General features: G+C 34.3%; 1 protein-coding gene across 1 annotated transcript in view; it reads left to right on the forward strand.

Annotated features, from left to right (window-relative positions):
• Window positions 1-248: 248 nt before the first annotated feature.
• The window catches only part of Stk31 (serine/threonine kinase 31), a 74,079-nt gene continuing 47,011 nt past the window's right edge, over window positions 249-27,316 (forward strand). The window contains exons 1-10 of the mRNA XM_027932676.2: window positions 249-298; window positions 2,871-2,917; window positions 3,008-3,060; window positions 5,522-5,620; window positions 9,528-9,602; window positions 11,137-11,295; window positions 20,450-20,808; window positions 22,006-22,180; window positions 24,121-24,236; window positions 26,852-27,011. Of these exons, the coding sequence (XP_027788477.1) occupies window positions 249-298; window positions 2,871-2,917; window positions 3,008-3,060; window positions 5,522-5,620; window positions 9,528-9,602; window positions 11,137-11,295; window positions 20,450-20,808; window positions 22,006-22,180; window positions 24,121-24,236; window positions 26,852-27,011 (1,293 nt within the window). The remainder of the gene's footprint in view (window positions 299-2,870; window positions 2,918-3,007; window positions 3,061-5,521; window positions 5,621-9,527; window positions 9,603-11,136; window positions 11,296-20,449; window positions 20,809-22,005; window positions 22,181-24,120; window positions 24,237-26,851; window positions 27,012-27,316) is intronic.

Raw genomic sequence — 27,316 nt, forward strand, 5'->3', positions numbered from 1 at the left:
TATAAATGGCCAGCACGCAGCCTCAGTACTACTTTAGGCGTGCACGTGCCTGCCTCGCAGCAGCCTCCGGGGTCTTATGAAGTGGCTGCGGCTCCCGCCAAACCCGGATGATGGCTCAGCACCGTGTGCGCAAGCGCAGCATGGGTTCTGAGTCGCGGAAGCACGCGCGGTAAGCGTCTGCACGTGCGCGACGGCGGAGGAGGGCTTTCTGCTGTGGCGGGCGGCGGGCGGCGGGCTGAGGGTCCAACATGTGGGGCCAGGGGCCCTTTTCTAGAGCGTCTGTGACTGAAAGTGTGAGGTCAGTAGTAATCCTTGTGGCAGGTGCGTTGGTGGCCCCTTCTGGGACCTTAGTTGTGGGGCTGGTTGCATTTTAGGGCTCAAGTTCGACACGAGGCCTGCTTTCTGGCCTTCCGCACCCTGGGGCCGCCTGGTGCCGCGAAGGGGCGATGGGCGCCCAAGTTTCTGAATTTGGTGCCAGGGAGCGAACCCGGTTTGCAGATGACAATGTTGGTAAAGCCTGGGGTGGAATTATTTGCTCCCTTTCCCGCAAATCTGCGCCACTTAAATTTTCAAAGTCCTTTCTACAACAAGAGTGAAGCCACCTATGCCTGCCTTACAAATTCTCATTTTGAAGTGGAGGTTTGGTAATCCATTTAAGCAGAAAGTGGGGACTGTAGCAGTGCTGCATGAACGTGCGGGACAATCATTTTAAAATAAAATTTAAAACTGGTAGAAAATAGGTTTTTCGGGCAAGTGGTAAGTTTTACAAAGTAAACTTTTTTTTTTTTAACTAAATCTCAGACATAATGTCTTCAAGGGAAACGTAATCCCTCTAAACAGATTCCAATTTTGTTTTACAAGTTTTCGGTCAATTTAATTTAAAAATTACTTTTGACCAGTATTGAAGAGCCTTTGGTTTGAAGATGTTTGAAAGGCATTTAGTGTACTTGAAGGAAAAAAAAATTAAAGTTGTAACAAAAATCATAAGAATGAAGTTTTTATAAGGCTTTTTTTCTTCTGTATGAAGAGTTAATAACCTTTTTTTCTTTGTTTAGAGCATTGAAACTTTGGTATAGTGGTGTTCTTAGATAACTCTTTAAAAAAGTATTTTTTAAACACATGACAGACTGTAGGATATCTGCTCTTTTCTTTTTTTGGGTGTGGGGGTGTATGGGTATTTAACTTAGGGGGGCATTCAACCACTGAACCACATTCCCAGCCTTGGGATGTCTGCCTTTTTAAGGCAGTTCTGTGAAGAGAACTACTCCCATCCTTTTCAACATATAGCTGCATAGAATATTTGTCTTAAAACTCAAGACCATAAAAATAGTGGTGGTGGTAAGGGGGTGCAGAGAGTGGTGTGAGTCATGCCAGCTAATCATATCAAATTCACCATCAGATTGTTGATATGTACCTTCTGTAAATTACTTTTTTTCTGAGAAGGAAGCAAAATCAGCTTGGACTGAGCAATTAAAACATTTTATTTTTCTTCAGTATCTATGAATGGACAGTGCAGTATTCTAGTGTGTTGAGAATAAAATTATAAAGTAGAAGACATTTCTTTTGAAATACTTTTCAGTTGGGAAAGTATAATATTATGTAATGAAAATGGTTTTTTTGAGTAATGGGCAAAACTTGATTTATTTTACCATCTTTAGTCCCAGGGTATCTTCAAAAACAATAGCCTCTGTGTCTTTAAAAGAAAATTGATTACCAGTATGAAGCATTTGTAGTGTTTCTTTCTTCTTATAGAAGCCTTCTTTTTGTTTGACAAGTCATTAATTTATTATAAAAATAGGCACATTGTTCCAAAGTTTTGATTTATGTAAATGATCAAAATGCATGACTTATCTTTAGTGTAATTTTTTCCTGTTTTTATTTTTTCCCCTTTTATTTACTGGTGCATTATAGTTGTACATAATGATAGGATTTGTTGTTACATATTCGTAGGTGCACACAATATAGCAACATAATTTGGACAATATCAGTCCTCAGCACTTCCCCTCTCCCTCTGCACCTTCCACCCCTTGGTCCTTTTCCTTTGTTGATCTTTCTTTGATTTTTATGAGACCTCTTGCCCCCATCTTTCTTTTCCTTTTTGCCTCTTTAGCTTCCACATATGAGAGAAAACATATGACCCTTGATCTTCTGAGTTTGGCTTATTTTGCTTAATAATCTTTAGTTCCATCCCTTTTCCTGTAAGTAAACAATTTCATTTTTTTCTGTAAGGATGAATAAAACTCCGTTGTGTATGTATAGAACATTTTGTTTATCCATTCATCCATTGATCACCATTTAGGCTGGTTCTGTGGTTTGGCTTATGAACTGGGCAGCTCTAAACATGGGAAAGCATGTAGCACTATAGTATAATGACTTTAATTCTTTTTTAAAAATAATTATTTTTTAGTTATAGGAGGACACACATCTCCATTTTATTTTTATGTAGTGCTGAGGATCAAACCCAGTGCCTCATCTGTGCTAGGCGAGCACTCTACCTTTGAGCCACAATCCCAGCCCCTGACTTAAATTCTTTAGGGTAAATACTGAGGAGTGCTGGGTCATATGGTGGTTCCATGATTAGTCTTTTGAGGAACCTCCATATCTTTTTCAGTGTAAATTTGTAAAAGTCTTGTTAATGATAACTTTAAGGACAGAGACTATAAATGATGAAATTGTAAACTACAATATTCTCACAAGAATAGAACTATTGAAGAAAATGTGTTTTAGCTCATTTTTAATATGGAGTTTGAATTTTGACAGAATTCATTAGTGCAGAACACACTTGAGAAAGTTTGAGCTTCATGTAGTTTAGTCTTTATTGTTAATGAGTGGATTATTATAACCTAATTCAAAGTATTGAATTGTTTTAGTTTTTCAGGAATTGTCCAAATGGATGAAGATATACATTACAATAAAGGTACTGATGCTAAAAATTATTTTTTGGGGTGTAAGAGCTGGATTATGATGATTAATTTCTAATTTTCTTTACATTGTGATTTGGTTTTAGTTGAAGATGTGGTTGGAAGTCATGTCGAAGATGCAGTAACATTTTGGGCCCAGGTAAATAGCAGTCAGGTTGTTTTCTTCTCTTCCCCTCCCTCCCTCCCTAACCTGTCTTCCCCAACGACAACAAAAAACCTAGGAGTAAGTATGTTTATCATTATCACTGCCTAATTTTTGTTAAATTGTTTAGCCCTAAGCATTATTAAAATGTAACTGGTTATAACCGTAACTATAGTTGAAATATGAGTAGTATATTCATAGTAATGAATAAAAATGTTAAAATCAGCAAGATTGTGACTTCATAATTACACTGAATGTAATTAATACCAACATCCTAGGCTGCATAAATTTAAGAGGCTAGAGGGTGCTGTATAATTGGGTGAAGTTATAGCTCCATCTAGTGGTCATTTTAAAGATTGTTTCTTGAAAGATAAAAATTTTAAGTGTCATCTTTTAATTAATCAAACAAATTTAATTTATTTAGCTTTCTGACTCTTCTTGTACCTTCAACATGTTAACAATGATTTTATGCTCCTTTATAAGGAAAGAATGCTTGATCCTATCATGGACATATTTAGGACACACAGAACCACCATATAGGCTCAGCTGATGTTTTTCATTTATACAATCACAGAATTTTAAGTATCACAGAACAAACCTTTCAAAATCTGTCTGGGCACACACGACATGAAGACATTTAATGCTTTCTCAACCTTCTTGTTATAAAGGAAAACAATTCTGTTACTAGGGATTTGGGACAGCCTAGTTTAGTTAGAAGCTGTATTGTAGGAAAGCCTGTGGTGGTATGTCAAACATTGGAACATTCTGAATGCTCTTAGGCCAGCCCAAAGAACTTTCATGAAGGCTCCTTTATCTTCAGATGGTGGCTGATTGTAAAGGGAATAAAACCAGTGAGAAGAAAAAGCTACCATATCTCTCAAGACCTTCTCTAGAAGAGAAAGAAAACTCATTTTTTTCTGATTGTTTAAGTTTGAATTTAAGATATGCTAATTTTTCTCATCATAAAATTTGAAGCATTTATGAAACATTTCCAGTTTTCTCTTGGTAGGCTACAAGTCAGATAGTGTATTCTGTTTTGAAAATAAAAAATTAAGGGGCTGGGGTGGTGGCTCAGTGGTAGAGTACTCAACTAGCATGCATGAGGCACTGGGTTCGATCCTTGGCACCATATAAAAACAAACTATTGTATCCAACTAAAACTAAAGATACATAAATAAATAAATATTTAAAAAATTAAGCACCAAAGTGCATGTGTTGCAGAATTTAAGAATGTGAAATTCCTCTAATAAACACAATTATCCACTAATGTTTTTTTTTTTTTTGTTGTTGTTTTTTGTTTTTTTGTACCAGAGATTGAACCCAGGGTGCTAACCATTGGGTCACATCCCTAGCTTTTTGTTATGTTTTATTGTGAGACAGGGTCTGGCTAAGTTTGCTGAGGTTGGCTTTCAACTTTCAATCCTCTTACCTCAGCCTCCTGAGTTGCTGGGGTTTACATGCAATGACACTGTGCCCGGCTTACATACTAGTTTTTGATTTTGTGAACTGTATGTACATGGTGTCAGAGGGAAGGGAATTAAATTTCTTTATATTTCCTATAGCATGGGAACTTTTTCATCCACCAATTTTTTTTTTTTTTTTTGCAGGTGGGGATACTAGGGATTGAACTCGGGGCCACTTGACCACTGAACCACATCCCTGGCCCTATTTTGTATTTTGTTTAGAGCCAGTGTCTCACTGAGTTACTTAGCTCTTCCTTTTTGCTGAGGCTGGCTTTGAATTCGTGATCCTCTTGCCTCAGCCTCCCAAGCTTCTGGGATTACAGGCTAACCCACAAATTTTATAATTTTTTACTCTAGTATTTGGCTAATGCTGATTTCTAATCTCCTCATTCCCGGTGCATTTATGAATTGTTCCTCTATAAAGAAGAGCTGTTTTTCTCTATCATTTTTAATTTTTTAAATAATTTATTTAGATTAATATAGATGTATGTATTTATTCCACTATTTATAACTCAATGCTGTCATTGTTTATTTTGTTGTTCAGATAATTCTGTTCTGGCCATTAGGACAAATGTTGGCCAGAGAACACAGATTGGTTACTTGGCCCTTAAAAATGTCCCATTCTTTTTTTTTAGCACTTCTCTCTCTCTCTCTCTCTCTCTCTTTGTGGACACCATCAGACACTCTAGGAATATCTTTTATTTCCTAGCTCTGGAATCAACCAGTCTCCAGGGAACCCTCTTTATGTATAACTTAATAACCTTTTATATTTTGTTTGAATTTCAAGTGATTTAAGCCAATTGGAAAGTAAACATTTTTTATAGACTAGTCTTATTTCTTATAATAACTGATTTTAGTTTTGAAAAAATACTGATGTAAGAATACAATCTGATATCTAAGTTTCAAAACCTTTTAAATATGTTTAATAGAATTCTCAGTTTTATAACAGTTAAGTAATATTTTACTGAGTGTCAAACTTTATTCATTCTTCCTAGAATATCAATAGAAATAAAGATATTATGAAGATTGGTTCTTCGTTGTGTGAAGTTTGTCCCCGTGCCAATTCAGTTTTTGGAAATCTTGATCCAAAGAAGGTGAGCCATATTCTTGGGTATAGTTATTTCATCCCTCTTGTTAACTTTCTTACATCTTAGATTTTTTATAGTTTTTGGAACTTGAAGTCTATTTGAAAGGATTTTAGAATGTGTAAACAATACTCATAGTAAATATATTCATTCAAAAAATGCTTATGCACTGAATATTATTTGGCCTTAAAATGGAAAGAAATCCTGACATAGCTGCAATATGGATATGTCTTGAGAAGCTTTTATCTTTTTTAAAGGCTACAATTATTTCCAGTAAATTTGTGATTGTGATATAAGGGAGAGGTTGAATTTTTTTCCAAAATGGATATAACAACTTTAACAGCATGATTAATAAAAAAGCCATTGTTTATTTACTGAATTGTATTGGCATCTTTATTTTATATAAGTGACTATAGGGTATTAATCATTTTTTTTCGAAATAATAGATGCCCTTGGGTGCATCAATTTCTTTGCCAAGAATTTACCCTTTGAACACTTTTATAAGTGCACCCATATGTTTATACAAAGATATTTATTTCAGCATTATTTGTAATGAGAAAAACTGAGGGTCAACTAAATATCCTTCAGTATTTTACAATAGCAGTAGTAATAATAATAGTTAACTTTTACTTCCTTTTTGGGCAATATTCTAAGCACTTTTTGCTAACTCATTTAATCCTCATAGTGCCCATATAAGGCAGGTGTTGTTATTATTTTTTATTTTTTCCTGAAATTCCTGAAAAAAGCCAGGATAACTTTTTATGAAAGTCACTAGCTAGGTAAGGGCGGATCTACCCATCTCTTTGACTGTTAACTCTATATTGGAAAATTTAATGGACTTTTTGAATACTGTCTGACCATCTTTGGGGGGCTGGTACTAGAATGAGGCAATTATAAAATTTTAAGAGGCACTCATCTTTATATTTTAAGTGCAGAGTTGGCACCTAAGAGTGAGTATCTCCGTAAATTTTGTTGGGTGGGTGCCTAGCTTTAGTTAACTTCCTCGATTTAATTGGTTGTTTAAATGAGGGAGATAGCTGTAGTCTAAATGTTTTTTTTTTTTCCCCCCTTGGAATTTACGTGTTGAAGTTCTAACTCCTAAGGTTAAGTACTGAGAGTTGGGGTCTTTGAGTGGTGATAATATCATGAATTAGTGCCCTTACAAGAGAAGTTCCAAATAAAAGAGGTATCAGGGTGCTACCATGTGAAGATACATGAAAGTACCAAGAAGGTGTCTTCTCTGAGGAATAGAAACATATTAGGCATTGAGTCTGCTGGCTGTTTGATCTGGGATTTCCCAGCCTCCAGAACTGTGAGAAATTAATGTATTATTTATGAGATACTCAATCTAAGGTATTTTGCTATGGTAGCCCAAAAAGCTTAAGACAGGGTTATATCTCTGTTTTCTAATAAGGAATAAGATATAGAATGGAGTACATAACATAAGCACATATATATAAATAAAATCCAGATGGTAGCACAAATATCCTAGTGTATATGTGAAATTAGTGTAAGTGTAAAATTATTTTCTGGAGACACGAGTTGGAGAATGTCTTAGTCTTTTGGTAGTCACTTGTTTGTGTGCTGTGGATTGAACTCAGGGCCTTGCACGTGCTAAACATACATTCTCCATTCTACCACTGAACTAACTCAGCCCTTTTATGTGCTTTTCTTTTCTTTTTTAATAATACACCTCTTTTAGTTTTGTTTTAAAACAATTAAAATCCCAATAGCATATGTAAAAATATAAAAGAAATTAAGAAGGAAGGAACATAGTTTGAAACTAAGCATTAGATGGATAAGGTAATGCAGTTTGTGAAGTTTCTTTTTAGTGTTCCTGAAGTCTATGACTATATTTAATAGTTTAAATATTGACAATACCTTTTTATCTGTTGAATACAAAATAAGTCACTTGCATTACCAGAAATTCAAATTAGCTTCAATAATAGGAATCTGATTATAAGTTATTCCTCGCTCATCTCTGATTACACTTTGTAAAATTTTCTTGGTGATCCTAATGGTTTTCTCCTCACTGTGTAGAGAAGGTCAGTTGCTATGGCTAGTTGGGGTTGTGGGAGAAGATTGGGCCCAGGCATAATTGGAATGAATATATAGTTCTGACTGTTTTCTCAATACAAGACTATTTGGGATAGATTTATATGTTATGGTGCCTCTGATTATTTACACTTATAGAGCCAAGAACTTCGGATTCCTCAGCTTGGTTGGATCCCAGTTCTATTCCTGGATATAAGTATCCTCATTCATACATCAACTGGATTGTAATCATATACCATGTCTGTCATGTGCCTTTTACCAAGTGTTAATCATATTGGTATATTGTTTCAAAGCCTAATTAAAGATAATTTGATCTTTTATAGAGTTTGAAATTAGAATAAAACTGTTGATTGTCATCTATTTTTGCTACTAAACTTGTTTGCTTACTAAAAATGAAATAAAGTTATCGGGAGAGGGTTCCATGCTATTGGTGCTCTTTCTTGACCTCTAGTTGTTCAGTGTTAGCTGAGGGAACCAGAGTTTGTTACTAATTGAATACATCTATCATTTGTAGCCTTTGATTTGCTAGATGCACATTTGTGGCTCTGCATAGGTTTGCCCTTTGTCATTTTAGGGAATTGAGGGGTTTTACTATGTATTACTTTTGTTTTAAAATAAATATGTGAATTTGTCCCAGTTCAGTAATGTTTTAACTTAATTTTATACTCTGTCATTGAAAGCCATGGTCTTTAACCTTTTGTTCATGATTCCCTCCTAAGGAGCATTTTAGACTTGTTTTTTCCTGATGGCCTTTCCCCCTAAACATATTTTAATATCACAAATATATTGTATATCTCTGTTGTCATATAGGGATACAAACCATTGTAATAGCTAAGATCCCTTTCCCCCTGTCCACTAAGAGCCACTTTTCATTCCCTTGGGGACAATATTGCTTCAATGTGGTTATCAACCTGGAGTGAATTTTTATCCCCAAACTCCTACTCCCAGGAGACATTTGAAAATGTTTGGAGACCGTTTTTGGTTGTCACAGCTGAAAGTGGTTCTCTGACATCTAGTGGATGAAGGTCAGGGGAAATGCTGGTAAAGATCCTAAAATGCATAGGATAGAGGACAGTCTTCTTCTCACTTTTAAAGAATTATCAGTTCTCAAATGCTAAGGCTGAGCAAATGACTGAAAGTATGCAAATTTTTTTTGTTATGCTCTTTTATTAAACTCAAACACAAATTTATTAAATAAATGAAAATTCATTGTTCAGGTTATTGTCCAGTTATCCACTTGATATCACTGATGTCTTATATATAAAATAAAAAGTATAAAAATATTTTTCTTGGTTGATAGGAAATAATGGATCCCACCATGGTTGAGAATTAGACTTATGTAGAATATTCAGCATATTTAGGACTAAGAATAATTATACCTGTTTATGTCTTCAGACATTAAAATAGTTTTATTTTAAGTCTTTGATACTTGTGCCTTCTTTTGTTTTGAGTTTTTTTTTTTTGCAGTACTGGGGATTGAACCCAGGGCCTCATGCATGCTAGGCTAGCACTCTACATCCTCAGCTTTCTTTTTATTTTGAGACAGGGTCTCAGTAAGTTGCTCAGCTGGTTTTAAACTTGTGATTGATCTCCCTGCCTCAGCCTCCTGAAACTTTTCTTGTTTGTTTCTTTTGAGGTGCAGAATAGCATAATGGACTTGGAGGGGTTCTGCTCAATACTAACTTATGACATTGGGTACATAGTGGTGAAAACAAAGGATCTGCCTTATGGTGTTCTGGGCATTTAATAAGTTATTGTATGTAAAACGCTATTGACACATAGTAAGCACTTAATAAATGCTAATCTACTTAGTGTGCTTTTCTTCATTAAGATACCAAATAATTTTGCTTTCTGTTTTTAGATTTATGGTGGATTATTTTCTGAAGATAAGTGTTGGTACAGATGCAAAGTACTGAAAATCATCAGTGATGAAAAGGCAAGAAATATGTATTTGATTTTTTGCCCTAAGGAATTCTTAATGTGCTTCCAAAATTTGATGCTTATTTAGCCCATCATTGCATATTCTTGGTAGTAATAAGGTCTGGTTTAGTGAATTTATAAATTGATTAAAACATGTTTTTCTTTTCTAGTGAACACAAGAAGAAATTAGTTACTTGAAAACAGATAAGATTCAGGAATGTTCTTCTGAATTTAAGTTTTTTTTTTTTTATAATTTAGACTGTCAAAGAATAGTTGATACAGCTTGTGGATTATTTTTGGTGACTGGTTGGTCCTTTGCACCTCAGTTTTTAATAATTATGTTTGTTCCTTGCTAATGAATAACATTAAAAGTTCATTTTATTAAGATTGATGAATAGGAAAAGAACATTTGATCCTGAAGTTAGGTGTGTTTTTTACTTAGTTGTGAATATCTTTAATAATGAAGGTTGGTTTGCCATATTCTTATTCCTAGGTTTAATGTGATTAATTTTCTCTCTCTAACCTTGAAAGCTTGTGGAAGATTTTCTTAAAATTTTTTTTGTAGTTGTAGATGGACAGAATGCCTTTATTTACTTTATTTATTTATTTTTTATGTGGTACTGAGGATTAAACCCAGTGCCTCACATGTGCTAGGCAAGTGCTCTGCCAGTGAGCCCCAGCCCCAGCCAGTTGTGGGAAGATTTTTAGGAGGATTTGGGGAGAGGAGATTCTGAATAGTTGTTTAGTGGCAATTGCACATTGTAGGCAGTATAAAAACATTTCACAGGTCTTCCCTTAGTGTTTCTTCCATATTTGCTTTCTGGACTTAAAATATGTTTTATAATATATGTGTTTTATAAATAGTTTTCTTGGTGTAATAAAGTGTTAAGATTAAACAACTTTAAAACTCTGATTATCTTGTTTTTTTAAAAAAACTCATTGTTTATTATTGTCATAGGTAATGGTTTATCTTAGTGAAACTGTCCTTTCTAATAGATATTTTCCGTATCATTTAACACTTGGAATTATATTTTGCATTTATTTTTGGATTGGCTGCTCTAACTTTTTGAATCAAGGGGCAAGGTGACATTTGACTTTTTTAGATACGGAAGTAAGGGTGAGTTTGATCTGTTTCATGGTCTAGTTGGAGTGAGTATAACTTTATCAAAGGAAGTTTGATAACTTTTTAGATTTGTTTCTAACTTAAGATTGATTGATTGATTGATTTTAACATTAATAAAGAAAATAAGAGAGGGCCATAAGCTTAATAGATTCATGTTTGTGTGACATACCAGTTGTTAATAAAAAAAAGATAAAATGAAAAATGGGACTGTTGGAACTTAACTAGTACCAAATATAGAAACACTGTGATTTCATTTGATTATATTACTAGAGTTCTGATCCTGAATGCATTTGTTAGGTTGAGGTAAAATTCCATCCTAATATACAGGTAATCAACAGAAAACAGCAAATCATGGTTTCTCTGGAGATATTTATAATTTAGATTGAGTGTTGATATTTGTCCCCCCTCCTTTTTTTTTTTTTTTTAGTGTCTGGTGAGGTATGTTGACTATGGAAACACTGAAATTCTAAACCGATCTGACATAGTAGAAATTCCTTTGGAACTGCAATTTTCCAGTGTTGCCAAAAAGTATAGACTTTGGGGACTACAGATTCCTTCTGGCCAAGAAGTTACCCAGTTTGATCAGGCAAGTTACAGATTTTGAACATTTTTTGTTAGTAAAAACAAAACTGTGTGCTTGAAAAAGATGTTAGTGTAGTTAAGTCTCATTAACTTTGTTTAATATTACAAATCCATATAAATTAGTAGAAAATATGAATTATTAAAACAATTCAGGGTTGGGGATATAGCTTAGTGATAGAGTATTGTCATGCATAGCCATAAAGCTCTGGGTTTTATCACCAGTACTGTATGTGCAAGTGTGTGCTCACTGCATGCACACACATGGGCACATATACACACGAGGCATAAAATAATTCCAAAGCAATTATATAATCATGCTTATGTTTGCTAGGTAGACATTCTTGATGAGTAGATAAGTGATGTGTGTGTGTGTGTGTGTGTGTGTGTGTGTATACACACACACATATATAAATAAAACAAATGTGAATAGTTGTCTATGATGTAAAAGTTTAAAAGGATTGTTTTTTTTAACATGCTGAAAAAAATAATGAATGCAATTACTTGATTATCATTTTTGTGAATATATTAAGTAAAAGTGGTCTTTAACCTAGCCTTGACCATAAATATCACAAATTGAAATTAGTGGGTTATACTTAATCAGATTTTATCATTTTGGTAGAGGTTTATACTATGATATAGTCATTGACAGTGATGTTTTTGGTAATCTGGATTCTAGTTTGTATTTCCATCAAGTTGTGGGTTTTGCTAATCTGGATTCTAGTTTGTATTTATTTCCATTGGTAAGCTAACTAATTGTGGAAGACATTTGATAATTTCAGGGATAGACTTATAGGAATACCTCCTTTTAAGTCTACTATACAATAATGATTTGTTCTTTTTGTGAGTGGTAGTGCTGGTGAGGGATATTACATTTCAAAGTAATAGGTTTGTAATAGTTTTGTTTAGCAACTCAAGTGGCTTATATGAAAAATGATTTAATCCGCATTATATGGAACAGTACTTACAACTTAGAAACCTTGTATTTGCATCTTTTTGTGTGTTTTGGTAATCTTGCCGGTGTGTTGAATGTTAAATTTGCTGCACTGTGGTTACATATGAGAAACATTTTCTGTGTATACAGCTCAGACTTACATAAAATGTAGATATTATTAAATTATACCTCGTATTTTGGGTTTAAAATCTAATTTTTAATTAATTTTTTCTATAATAATAGCTTTGACCAAAGTAAAGGTTTGTTTTGAATTTCCCACATGCCTAGAACCCTATAATATTAAGTCACAGACTTAAAATTGATCTACTGTTATCATATTTCCCAAATAAGGAAATCATGGTCTAGAACAACTTAATAACTTATTCAAAATCATAAAGCTACTTAGTGCAGAGCCATGGTGGCTAGAATTCATCCAAATCCATTGCTATTTTCATGGTAAGATGATACACAGATGTATGTTGATTGAAACAAACAGGAATCAAGAAAGAAAAGGCTTTTTTGGTTTTGTTCTCTTTGTGGTCTGGGACCCAGGATCTTTTGTAGTTTAGGCACTTGCTCAATCACTGAATACACCTCAAGGGCTAGAAGGCATTTTTTAAAAGTTTGGAACTGAAGGAATAAACTTCAGTTGAGACTGTTCTGTATGCTCCATAGATTCTTTTTAGGCAGCTATGTATAAACATTTGTATTTGGATGTTTAGTTCAGTATTAAAAATATTGATTAGAGATAAGCTAATTAGCAGACTGGTATCTGGAAAAAAATAGTTATTCTTGAATGTCTTTGCATAAGAAGTCCACAGTTAGTCGTTAATTCCCAGATCAGGAGTCACATATGTAGATTTTGCTAATGCATACATTTGTTCCCCTGCAGCTGTTTTAGTTGTGCAATATGAAAGGCATGTAAAAATGTAATTTTTCTCTCCCACAGGATAGTGAGTTTGGTAGAGATAAGACTGTCTTGGTAGAGACAAATATTATATTTGTCTCTATATTTGACAAATATTTTTTATGCCTAATCTCCCTGCATGTTAGGTGTTAGGCAAGTATTTATTTTATCTAGAATTTAAATAAATGGGTGAATGTAGGGATTCTATAAAAACAAAAACAAGTAAATACTCCCCACACTTGCAGAAAGTATTCCGGGAACTGAAATGCCTTGAGCACAGTTTTAAATCAGCACATTCACATAATGCTATATAGCATGGTTGAAATTGATACTCCGAACAATGCTTACAAATTGCTGAAGATCAATCCAAGACTGAATTTTTTATATATGCCTTGCATACTTTAAAAAGCATATATAGAATCAGAATGAGAGCTAAAGATTGGAAATTGGATTTTAACAGTGTAAAGATTTTAGCCAATTTCTAGTATACATATTCAAGATTAGGTAGAATAAAGTATAAAGCATATGAGCTATCTTGTTTCTGAATAAAACTTACCATTTTGGAAAATGAAATGAAATAATTAAAAAATGACATTAGATATTAATTTTTTTTAGTATTGGGGATTGAACCCAGGCGTGCTTAACAACCAAGCCACATCCCCACCCCTTTTAAAATTTTTTTATAATGAAGTATTTATTCACATTTAGAAACCACACCTTGAAAGATAAATTCAGTAAAGTTATTAGCTCAAGCAATCCTTTTTTTCCCCCTTTGGCTAATTTCTGTGGCAATCAGTATGACTTGATAAATTTTTTTCTTTAATTATTTATTTTAATTAGGTAGGTATGTATAATAGCAGAATGCATTTTGATTCATTGTACTCAATGGCAGCACAATTTCTATGGTTGTACACAATGTAGCATCACACCATATGTGCAGTCATACATGTACCTAGGGTAATTATGTCCATCTCATTCCACCATCTTTCCTGTCCCCATGCACCCTCCCTCCCCTCCCTCCCCTTTGCCCAATCATAGTTTCTCCATTTTCCCCATACTTCCCCCCTCCCCGTTATGGATCACCATGCACTTATCAGAGAGCATTTGGCCTTTGTTTTGGGGGATTGGCTTATCTCGCTTATCATGATATTCTCCAATTCTATCCATTTACCAGCAAGTGCCATAATTTTATTCTCTTTAATGCTGTGTAATATTCCATTGTGTACATATACCAATAACCCTTTTTATTTTTAAATTTTTTTTAGTTGTAGATGGACACAATACATTTACAATGTATTTACATACACAATATACTTATTTTTATGTGGTGCTGAGGATTGAACCCAGTGCCTCACACATTCTAGGCAAGTGCTCTACCTCTGAGCCACAACCCCAACCCCCTGTTTCATTTTGAGATGGGAGCTTACTAAGTTGCTTAGGGTCTCGCTAACTTGCTGAGGCTGGCTTTGAATTTGGACCTACCTGCCATAGTTTCTCAAGCCATTAGGATTATAGGCATGTACCACTGCACCCGACACATTAATCCTTTTTTAAATTATTGAAAGTTCTGTGTTCTGAACCAGTAACCAGATTTATTTAAAAGGTAACTTATCTCTTAAATATGTTTTAAAAGTACTTGTGTATATCTCTCTCACAGATTTAATGGAAAATATAATACATTTGTAATGATAAAAATTAAATGTTTTAACATTTACAAAAGAATATTTGGCATATATATTTATGGCAAAGTATGGTAAAAAACACTCATGTTATCATCTACCTTGTCATTCTCATTGCTAGTTAGAACTGAGAATTCAATTTTAGGATTCTTTCTTTGTGGATATAACTATTCAGGGAGAATCTGGTTGAAAACTTGGTACTAATTGTGATGGGTGACTATAACAAAAAAGAATTTGACTTCAGAGAGAAGTCTAAAAATCAAATTTATACATAAAAAGTTCTAAAGGAGTTGTGTACCTTTACAGCATTCAGCTTTAGGTAATTCAAGTTTTTGTAGAAAGTAGATTGTGGGAGACCAACCTTACACGTGACTGAGTCACATTCCCTGGCTGGGTGCTGAGGCGCTCAGTCACAGAAATGTGGCAGAGCTTTCCCCACCCTTCTTGGGTTCGAGGGTCGGTGTCTTGTGCATGGGTGTGTCTTGCTACAGTCCCATGGGTGAAGCTATGCTCACCTGTTCCTTTGTAATATAATTCCTTGTCCTGTTTAGGATAGAATCTTCCATGGAAGTGCCTTGTGTGTGTCCCCTTATTGTCCCCTTGGGTGTGGCCTATCCAGGTGTTAGTCAACCTGCTGACAGTGGACATCATGAAGATAGACTCAGCCCCCTGAAACCTGACCCCTTGCCTCATTTGAATAGCTTCTTCTCAATAAAAGGGGTCAGCGAGTGCTCTCGCTCTCTCTCTTCCTGCGGACCCTTAAGGTCAGAGGAGCCATCACAGCGACCCCAAAGAAAAAGGTATTGTGTCTCTTGTGTGGTTATTTCATGCAGCCCAGTTTATCCCAGTTTAACTGGAGTGACCCCTAAGCCTTTTAGTCATGAGAACAGAAACTCGGCAGTAGATTATTTCCATTTGAATTTATATGATGTCCAAAGACAAAGATTCTTTTTTCCCTGTTTTCTCAGATTTTTTAATTGGTGTATTATAATTGTACACAATAGTAGGATTTGTTAAGTATTTAGTCAGTTTTTTCCCCCAGTAACACCCTTTTCCTTTGCCTCCTACCTCTCTTTACTCCCCTTCTTCTATTCTAATGGTCTCCTGTTTTCAAGATTCTCCACACCTTTTTTGTTTTTTTTTTCCTTTTTTCTCTGTAGCTTACACATATAAGAGAAAATATACATTTAACATAAAGCTCTCAAGTTCCATCCATTTTCATGCAAATGTTATAATCTTAATTCTTTTCTATAGCTGAATAAAACTTTTTTGTATATACCAGTTTTCTTTATCCATTCATCCATTGGCAGACACCTAGGTCAGTTCCATGATTTGGCTACTGTGAATTGTGCTGCTATAAACATGGGTATTGCTATAATGTACTCACTTTAATTTGTGTGTATGTGGGTGTGTGTGTGATACTAGGAATTGAACCTAGGGGAGTTCTACCACTGAGCTGCATTTCTGACCCTTTTTATTTTTTTATTTTGAGACAGGGTCTTACTAAGTTGCTGAGGCTGACCTCGAACCCGTGGTCCTCCTGCCTCAACCTCCAGAATAGCTGGAAATACAGGTTTTACCACTATGTCTTGCTGAGTTTAATTCTTCAGGATACATACTAAGGAGTGGTATAGCTGGGTCATATGATGGTTCTATTTCTAGTCTTTTGAGGAACCTCCAAACTGATTTCCTTAGTGGTTGTACTAATTTGCAATCCATCAACAGTGTAACAGTTGTCCTTTTCCCTCAATATCCTCTGCAGCATTTATTATTATTTGTATTCTTAATGGCTGCAATTCTAATTGGAATGAGATAAGATCTCAGTGTGATTTTTTTAAAATATTTTTTTTTTAGTTGTTGATAGACCTTTATTTTATATATTTATATATGGTGCTGAGAATTGAACCCAGTGCCTCACATATGTCAGGCAAGTGTACTACTGCTGAGCCATATCTCTAGCCCTCAGTGTAGTTTTGATTTGTATTTCTCTAATTGCTAAAGTTGTTGAACATATTATTTTTGTTTATTTGTTAGCTATAGGTATTTCTTCTTTTGAGAAGTATCTGTTTAGTTCATTTTCATATTTATTGATAGGGTTATTGATTTTTGGTGGTTGGTTTTTTGAGTTCTTTATATTCTCTGGATAATTTCTGTCAGCAGAGTAACAAGTGAAGATTTTCTCCCATTCTGTAGGTTATCTCTTCACACTCTTGTTTCCTTTGTTGTGTAGAAACTTTTCAGTTTGATACCATCCTGTTTATGAATTCGTGGTATTATTTCTTGAGCTGTAGGAGTCCTGTTGAAGAAGTGGTTGCTTATAACTATATGGTAAACTGCTGCCCTATATTTTCTCTAGCAGTTGGAAAATTTCTAATCTAATTCTTATATCTTTGATCAATTTCGAATAACTTTTATGTAGGGTGAGAGATTGGGATCTAGTTTCATTCATCCACATAGGGATGGATATCAGTTTTCCTAGCATCAGTTTGCAGAGTTGCTGGGGTTACAGTCATTAGTCATATTGCCCCACTCCACTTTATATTCTTGAATGTGTGCTGAAATGGATTCAGAAGTCTCAGTTTATATATGGCCAATTCTGCTGCTCTGGATCTGAAGAGAGGAAGAATATCATAGTGGAAGAGTGTGGTATACAGGAAGCATCTCAGAACATGGAACCAGGAAGCAGAGAACCCCCCAAATTCTTGATAGATTAGGAATTCTATGTATTCTAGCCATAATTTTCAAACACTTCCTAGGGGTAGAAATTTTATTTGAATATTATTTTGTTACTGGGAATTGAACTTAGGGGCACTTTCCACTGAGTTATATCCCTAACCCTTTTTATTTATATATGGTGAGACAGGTTCTTCTTGCTAAGTTGCTTAGGGCCTTGCTAAATTCTGAGATTGGTCTCATACTTGGAATCCTCCTGCCTCAGCCTTCTGAGTTGCTAGGATTATAGGCATGCCCCACCCTGACTGGCATATACTTGAATTTTAGATAAGCTTTTGGCAATAATGGTTGGAAAACAAAGGTTTTTGTAGGTAAGATGTTAATACAAAACTATCCAATTGATCAAAATCTTAAGATGATGTATTTTAGTGAATTACATTTTGAGTTGTCTTTGCTTGCTTCATCTCATTTGATTGGCAATGCTTTCTGAACCATATTTGCTATTTACAGTGGTATTCTTGGTGAATTCAGGCCTCTTGATATAATTTGTATATTTCTAAGTTTCATGCTTTGAGACATTTATAACCATGATTTTGTTAACCTAAATACTTTTTCATTTTGGCTTGTGGGCTAAAACTTTTTTTTATAATGATGGTTGGTGATCCTTAAATACAAAAACAGTTTGAATATCCTCTCTTCCCTCATAGAAATTCTTCTAGGCCCAGGGTTTTTTTTTTTTAACATGGTGTTAAATTGTATCTCAGTGAAATATTTTTATTTGTGTTGCTACATATTTCATGCATTTACAAACATTATTCTGATAAAGGAGTCCAAAAGATTTTAGTAGACTGATAAAAGAGCCCATGGCACAAGAAGTTGGTCTCACTTTTATAGGTCTCACTTTCTACCCTCTATATTGCTGTTTAGTTAAAATAAGTAGAAAATATTTAATCCTTACCAGTGTTACTAAGTTTTTTGGATTTTGAAGTTTTTCTTTTTAAAATCTGGCTAGTTTAGTTTCAGTTTTTTAGTTTGATCTCTGCATTCTTATTTTTCTGAGTATTATTGATATGATTTCTTATTTAGTTTGTTCTATTTCCATAAATTATATTGTTTTTGATATTTATCTAGTGGGAATATAGCTAAAAATAAAGCTCTTTCTTGTAAGATATGGACCATCAGTTTTAATTATATCCCTAAGGAACCAGTAACCTTACGCAGTACCCACTAATTCTGTTGGTTGTTAAATTTGTTTTACAGATTCTGAAAAAAATTGTTCATTGAATTTATAGTGTAGGGTAAAAATCAGGAAAGGAGCTTAGAGAAATTTTAGAAATTAAAAGTAATTAGATCATATCAAAGTAATTTTTAAAAAAATTACAATTTTCTTGAAGAGTAGGAAAATTCTTATTTAGGTTGTTTCCATCTTTCATTCTCAAATATGTTTTAGATATATTTGTAGTGGAGTAATAGTTAATAATTAAGAGTTAGCAAGTACCTCACTTTTTTTAAAAACAATTTTTTATTATAGTTGTAGGTGGACACCTTTATTTTTTTTGTGGTGCTGAGGTTGGAACTCATTGCCTCATATATGCTACACAAGTGTTCTCCCACCAAACCACAACCCCAGCTCCAGCACCTCACTTTTCATGTAGCTTCTCGTACTGCTGTGGCCTCCTTAAAATTTTTTTTAAGAAAGTATGAGTATAGAAATTTCTAGCATTGCATATTCCATAATTTTACTTTGTAGATTTTTAAAAGAATTTGCTGATATTTTTGTGCTTTGAGTTTCTGGTTTTTTAACTCCTGTTACTTTAAAACCACAGTACCTGACTCTGCCTTTAAAACTGTTTTGTTGAAATACCTGACTCCTCCTTTAAAACTGTTGTTTTGTTGAAATTGAATATCTTTTTTAAATACCAGAAATTCATTTTAGGACACCATTATTATTTATTTATTAGAGCTTTATAGTTATACATAGTAGTTGGGTTCATCCTGACAAACTCATACATGTATGGAATTTGATTGTAATTTATGCTCCTTCCCTTTCCTTCTCCTTTGTCCTTCCTGTCTTCCCTCCCTTTGCCCATTCTCCATTCTCTATGCTACTAGATTTCCTTTTGTTAATTTATATTTAATTGGTTCTTTCTACCTATGCATAAAGGTGAAGTTCCCTGTTGTATAGTTATATATGCACATAATTTGATTTTTAAAGAATTCATTTTACATTGTCTTCCCTTACCCATTCTTCCACTCTGCCTTTTGAGCTCCTTCTTTTACATTACTTATCTTCCCTTTATCATTATGTTATCCTATCCTTTTCTCCTCTTTTATTTTACTCTAGCTTCTGCCTATGAGAGAAAGCACTCATTTAGTTTCTGAGTTTGACTTATTTCATTTAGTGTGATGTTCTCCATTTCCATACATTTGCTGGCAAATGCCATAATTTCATTAATTTTTGTGGCTGAGTAGAACTCCATTAATGTGTGTGTGTCACCATTTCTTAATCAATTCATCTGTTGACAGGTATTTGGGTTGATTCCATAATTTAGCCCTTGTAAATCATGCTGCTGTAAACATCAACGTGGTTGTATCACTGTAGTATGCAGATTTTAGATCTTCTGGGAAGATATAAGGACACCATTATATTTATATGGGGCCAGAGTTGTTAATACATTCTGTTGGGTTCAAAAATTATTCTACATATTTAATTAGTATACATTTCAAAATTTATAAACATGGCTACTTATACAGGTATTAGCTTTATTTATGGGTTTTTAGCAACTATGTTACTGGAATACATTCATACACATGCGGAAATATATTTGCATGTAGCCAACAACAAGATAAGATACTTTACATAGAGATTCTAGAATGAAGAAACATACCTAAAAAAAAAAAGGGTAGAAAGAAAAGTGAAGAGAAATGTGATATAGCTGGTTTATGTCTTCTTTCTTGTCTTTCTTAGGGCAGAACCTTTTTGGGGAGCTTGATTTTTGAAAAGGAAATAAAAATGAGAATTAAAGCAACCTATCAAGATGGAACAGTTATTGCTCAGGCTGAGTATGGCAGTGTTGATATAGGGGAAGAGGTGGCTAAGAAAGGATTTGCAGAAAAATGCAAACTCTCTTCCAGCCCTAATGCCTGTGAGGAAAAAAAATCGGATCCTAGTCAACTTGCTCTGAGGAATCTCAAGAACCCCATTCCCTTGTGGGGGCACAGATCAAACCAGTCAACCTTCAGTAGGCCAAAGGGACGTTTAAATGGAAGGCTGACTCTTGATCTGAAGAATGAAAATGATGCGGGAAATCCTGTGACATTTCCAAAGTAAGAGTGTGGTGGGGTTTTTAGTTTTAACTAAGTTTAAATTTATGGTAGTGGCCCTTGTAGAAGTTAATGCTCATGCTTTTGGAATCCTTCACTATGTCAGTGATTTTTGAGGAGCAGTTTTGGTAATTTATATTTTTCTCAAAAAGCTGCTCTCTTCTTTAACAGAATGTTTCCATTCAGAGGGATTTGAAAGAAAAATAATTCCTGGATTTTTGAAAATTCACATACCAACTTTCATGCCAACTCTTTTGAATGCTTTTATCAAAAATAAAAATCTACCCCTAAGTGGGAATTATTGATGCAAAGCCAAGTTTCAAATAATATTTGAAGTTGTGTCTAGGGGTATAGCTCTACTGTAGTAGAGCCTGAACTAGCACTGCACGAGGCCCTGGGCTCATTCTCCAGTGTGTATGTTGTGGGAGAAGAGTGGGGCTGGGATGGTGGGTGGTGGGGGAAGAAAGAAGAGAAAGAAAAGATTTGGTGTTTTTTCCCATAGCTATAATAATATTTGAATGAGTTTCTTTGTTCTTCCTATGAAAACTTATTATGATGGAATTTGATTATTCCAAAAGGAATTCAATTTTTAAAAAGTATTTTAAATTAACACAGTAATTGTACATATTTATGGGGTTCATTGTGATATTTCATTATATCACAATGCACAATATTAATAAGCAGATCAGGGGAATTGGCATATATCTGCCAACTTAAACATATATTTAGGATTTCCTTTTTCAGGTAATTTTGAATCATCAACTTGAAGCAAAAAACTAAGATTTGATATTTATATATAGCAAATATCTGCATTGTGAGCCAAACCTTAATGGTAGGTTTTGGGTGACGTACCTATTTGATGGGATCTTACAAGTGTTTTAGGAACTGAATTATCAAATAGGGCGGGGACACAATTGTGAGAAAGATTTGTGAGAAATGCCATTTACTTTGTTTTTTTCAGTTGATTATACTAATAAGGAATCTGGAATATAGGATAGTTGGAGGTACTGTTTTTGAATCATGACTCAGTTGTAAAATCTAATTTGCATTAAATTAAAAATTTTAAATGTTGAATGAGATAAAGATTTTAGTTTCCAAAGCTAACTCTACAATTATAAAAATCCAAGGTAATTTTGATTTGTGAACATTGTCAGCCTTATACGGTATATCTTTAAAAATGAGTGTATTTGTTTTTAATAGGGAAAGTTTGGCTGTTGGTGACTTTAATTTAGGGTCTAATGTCAGCCTGGCAAAAATTAAGCAGGACCAAAAACTGATTGAAGAGAATGAAAAACTAAAGACAGAGAAGGAGGCTCTTCTGGAAAGTTATAAGGCATTAGAATTGAAAGTAGAACAGATTTCCCAGGAGCTGCAGGTATGTTTAATAGCTTAAGTTGTAAAGAATGTTCAACCAAGAAATGTGTACATTGATTTGCTCTTACAGAAGGGGAACTCTTCTTTCCACTCCCCAATTTATTTTCTCCTTTCCTTATATCTGTTTATAGATGAAAAATTTTTCTTACATTTTAAATGAATAATGTGTGGATTTCATTGGATGTTTGAAATTGAATTTCTCATTTATATTTTATGTTATTTTTTTTGGGGGGGTACCAGGGATTGATCTCAGGGGCACTTAACTGTTGAGCTGCATCCCCAGACCTTTTTATTTTTATTTTTTAAAACATTTTCAGTTGTACGTGGACACAATACACTTATATATTAATTTTTTTATGTGGTACTGAGGATTGAACCCAGTGCCTCACACGTGGTAGGCAAGTGCTTTACCATTGTGCTACAATTTCAGCCCCCTAGCCCTTTTTTTTAAAAAAAAAAATTATTTTGAGATGAAATCTCACTCATTTTTCTAGGGTCTAGCTAAGTTGTTGAGGCTGCATTTGAGCTTGCAATCCTCCTGCTTCAGCCTCCTCAGTTGTTGGAATTATAGGTGTGTGCCACCACACCCAGTTCCTTTTATGTTCTTTAAAGAACTTTTAGCTAGCTGGGAGCATACCTGTAATCCCAGCATCTCAGGAGGCTGTGGCAGGAGGATCACCAGTTGAAAGCCAGCCTCAGCAAAAGCAAGGTGCTAAGGAACTCAGTGAGAGTCCTTAAATAAAATGCAAAATAGGGCTTGGGATGTGGCTCAGTGGGTGAGTGTCCCCGAGTTCAATTCGTGGTAACCCCCCTAAAACAAAAAAACATTTAGCTATGGAAAATTTAAACATTCCAGAAGGAGAAAGATTTAATAATTAATCCTCATGTACTCAATATCAGTTTTTATGATCATGGGTAGTCTAGTCTTAGTTAAATCTGTCCTTTGTGTATTATTTTAAAACAAATCTCATTTGTAGAATTTCATATTGTTTAGTATGCATACAGTGCTAATAGGAAAGGACTTCAAAAGGAATGGGTGGGGCAGGGCTTGTGGCTTAGCAGTAGAGTGCCTTCCTAGCATGTGTGGGGCGCTGGGTTCCATACTCAGCACCACATAAAAATAAATTAAGATAAAGGTCCATCAACATCTAGTGTCCAACTACAACTAAAAATAATAATAATAAGAAGAAAAGGACTTGGTGCTGGTGTAGCTCATTGAGTGCATGCTTAGAAGTGCAAAGCTCTGGGTTTAACTTCCAGACCCAAACAAAACCCCCCAAACAAAAAACAACCAGATCATATCATAATACTATTCATACTGAAACTAAGTAGTACTTGCTTAATATAATTTAAAATTTAGACAATGTTCTGATTTTTTTATCTTGCTCCATGAAAGTCCTTTTACAGATTGATTTCTTCCAGTCTGAATTCCCTCTAGTTAGGCCTATATATTGCATTTTGGTTGGTGTATCTCTTGAATTACTTAATCTGCACTTCTGATTTCTTTATATATTTCCTTTTTATGATAGTTAGGCTTCAAGTTAGGCTCAGTTTCAGGTTCATTCTCCCTCGCAATCTCCCAAGAATAGCTGTGTGAGGCTGGGATTGTGGCTCAGTAGCAGAGCGCTTGCCTCACAGTAAGAGGCAATGGGTTCAATCCTGAGCACCACATAAAAATAAATAAAATAAAGGTATTGTGTCCCTCTATACTAAAAAAAAAAATATTAAAAAAAAGAGTAACTGTGGTTTTCAAATGTTAATGTGTTGTTCCAGGATCAGTGGTCCAATTCTCTGACACCAGCTGGGTGCTCAACAATTCAACTCATTTTGACACAAACATTATTTAACTTTAAATTACACCTGAAAAAAATCATTTAAATAATGGCAGAAATACAGTTTCCTATTTGAGTTTCACTAGCATGTGTGTGTTCTTTGTTTCAGCAAGAGAAAGCAGCTACCCTGGATTTGACTAAACATTTAGAAAGTACTCTAAAGACTCGTGTAGGTACCAGAATGAAAAATCTGGCAGCTAAGGTGGAAAAATTGAAAGAAATTAGGTATGTGAAAGCATATTTTTGAGAAGGAAGGATAATTTAAAATAATTACCAATTAATTTTGAGTGCTATTTAAAATGGGATTTTTAAAATGCCTACTATTTTGGTTTGAAATTTAATGTTTGTATTTTTATGACTTTAAAGAGAAACTAAAAATAGTTATTCCTGAGAGTAATTTTTATAGTCTTTGTTGTTAGTTTTCTATTGTCACTACTTGAAACTTTAGTGTCCTAAGGCCATCTCTTAGAGTGAAATTAAAAAAACAAAAGACAGGTGTCACAAACCTATAATCCCAGTAGTTTGGGAGGCTGAGGCAGGAGAATTGTAAATTCAAAGCCAGCCTTAGCAAGACCCTGTCTCAAAAAGTAAGAAAAAAGGGCTGTGGATGTGGCCCAATGGTTAAGCACCCTTGGTTCAATTCCCAGCATTAAAAAGAAGACAAAAAACCAACCAACCCAGCAAAACCCCCAAACACAACTTCTAAGAGGTAGTTTGATGGAAAACGACCATGTCATTGTTTTGCTTGGGGTTATTATTATTATTTTTTTTTGGTAATACTGAAACTAAAGGCTTCAGGAATCTAAATTACTTCACTGTGCTCTGTATAAATAAAAAATATATTATTTACAAAGTGATCTTCATAGAGTTGGAAGAAATGAGTTCACAAATCTTATGTTGAGTTTATTCAGTATTTCTTAAAAGTCTGCATTAAAATTATGTAGGTTTTTGGCACTGCTTCATGATGCCAGCAATTGGCGGCATCCTAGAGTGTCTCCTTTAGATTTCTTTTTATGTTCCAGGTATAGTTTTTATGCTTTGTTAAACCCCATTGCCTCCTTTCTGCCACAAAAGCAGTGTTTTAATAGTTTTTTTGGTTCATTTGATTCGTGGCTTTTTTTCCTTAAGTAGAAAGAAGTTGTTATTTTTTAATTAGTATTCTGGGAGGAAATAAAATGTATAAGCTTAATAAAAATAGATTTATGGAGGCTTACTTAGCATATTCAAGGCCCTGGGTTCCATCTTTAATACCACATAAAAATAAATAAAACAAAGTTACTGTGTCTAACTACAACTAAAAAGTAAATATTAAAAAAAAAATAGAATTACGTAAGTGTTTTAGTCAGCATTTTTTGCTGATGTGACAAAAAGCCCTGACAAAAACAGTTTTAGAGAAGGAAAAGTTTATTTGGGGCTCATGAATTCAGAGGTCTCAGTTCACAGATGGCTTTGTTCCCCTTGTCCTGAGGTTAGGCAGAAGTTCATGGTGGAAAAGTGAGGTGGAGGAAAGCAACTGGGAGCATGGTACCAGGAAGCAAAGAGAGCAAGCTCCACTCTCCAATGATGAAATCTGTACCCCCAAAGACACCCCTGACTCCATGACCCATCTCCTCTAGCCACACCCTACTTGCCTGTAATTATCATCCAGTTAATCCCTATTATGGGGGATTAATACACTCATTAGGTTAAGTGAAAGTTCATTTCACTCTAAACTTTCATGCATTGTCTCACACATGAGCTTTTGGGGGACTCCCTCATGGCTAAACCATAACAGGTATTTTATCTTAACAGAGGGTTGCATTATTGTTCGTTAAGGTTGTTAAATTGTCAGTTTGAATAAAATAGTTCTTGACAGTCTCTTTTCATCCTGTACACTGTACTTAAAACCAGTAATTCACTTTCTCCTGCACTTTGATACCCTGAGATGTTTCCCTGAATAAATATTTTGTTAGTTTTCTCCCCCTCAATGGAATTTTTTTTTTTCAGTATAAATTTATCAGTTGGCATGTGGTGTGTCTTTTAAAAGTTTGAGCAACTTGGTCCCTTTAGAGCCTAATGAACTTTTGATACACTACCAAAAAACCAAGTGGCCATTCTGACAAAGCTTAAGACAAGATTTTGGGCCAAAATGACAATATGCTTTAATCTATGTTTGAGGGAACAATGTCCTATTAGAATGGTGGCAGTCTGCTTGGAAGCTGGGGGGAAAAAAGTGAATGGATCTTGTTAGTTTTTCTAATTAGCCTGCCTCTCTTTTCTTTTTTTGGAGATTTTTTTTTTGAGGTTGTATTTTTTAACTCTTCAAATGCTAGTCTGTTAGGTTACCAGGACTATCCTAGTTTTGCTAAACAAGATTGGCTGTGTCTAAAATTTTCAGAGAAGTTCTTACAAATGTGATTATAGATCAGAAATTCAAAGTTCATTTGACATTTGTGAATACACCACCAGTGAAACTTCACATCATGTACAGCCACAAGAATGGATCCTAACTAGAATCAGTTATACTCTGTGTATGTGTAATATATCAAAATACCCTCTACTGTCATGTATATCTAAAAATAACAAATAAAAAATTTTTAAAAAAGACATTTGATATTGTTTAAATCTTCAGATGTTTGAAGGTATCTTTTTATATCATGTTTTTAAAAAATTTATTTTCCCCCAATTTTAAAAATTAAGTTTTTATTAAAGTTATATGTGATTTTATATAATGTTTTAAAATGTATCTCTTCATAGCCAGTAATGGTAATAGTAACTTTTAGACCAGTAATATGTAAGTTTTTCTTATGCTAACTTTCTGACTTCTTGATCTTATTTTTTTTGCTGTTTTAAAAAAATAGGCGTGTCAACATCAGTGTTCGTTTTGGAAATGACCTTTCAGATGCTATACAAGTGTTGGATGAAGGGTGCATTACTACTCTAGCCTCTTTGAATGAATTGGAGAAAATTTGGGCAGAATACAGTCTGGCTCAGGAGAAGATCCAAAGTTGTTATAATGTGGTGGGTTGAGAATTTTTCTCTTTTATATTTTTAATCAGTTGAACATGAAGGCATACTATCTTTTGAGAAAGCAGAGATGGACTGTGGCTATTACAATGATATTTGCATAAACTAAATGCTTTATTCACATTTTAAATACATACTTTATTTGTATAATCAAATGGTTAATGTGAAAATGCTACAAAAGTATTGCTTTATAAGAAAGATAATTGGTTATTGTAGATAAATGGTTAACAGAACCTTTTCCCTTTCGCATGATCTTTGATTAACTCTTCTCTGTTCTCTTGGAAATCTGATAAAATAGT

Source organism: Marmota flaviventris, chromosome 1 (assembly GCF_047511675.1).
Source record: "Marmota flaviventris isolate mMarFla1 chromosome 1, mMarFla1.hap1, whole genome shotgun sequence".
Lineage (NCBI taxonomy): Eukaryota > Metazoa > Chordata > Mammalia > Rodentia > Sciuridae > Marmota > Marmota flaviventris.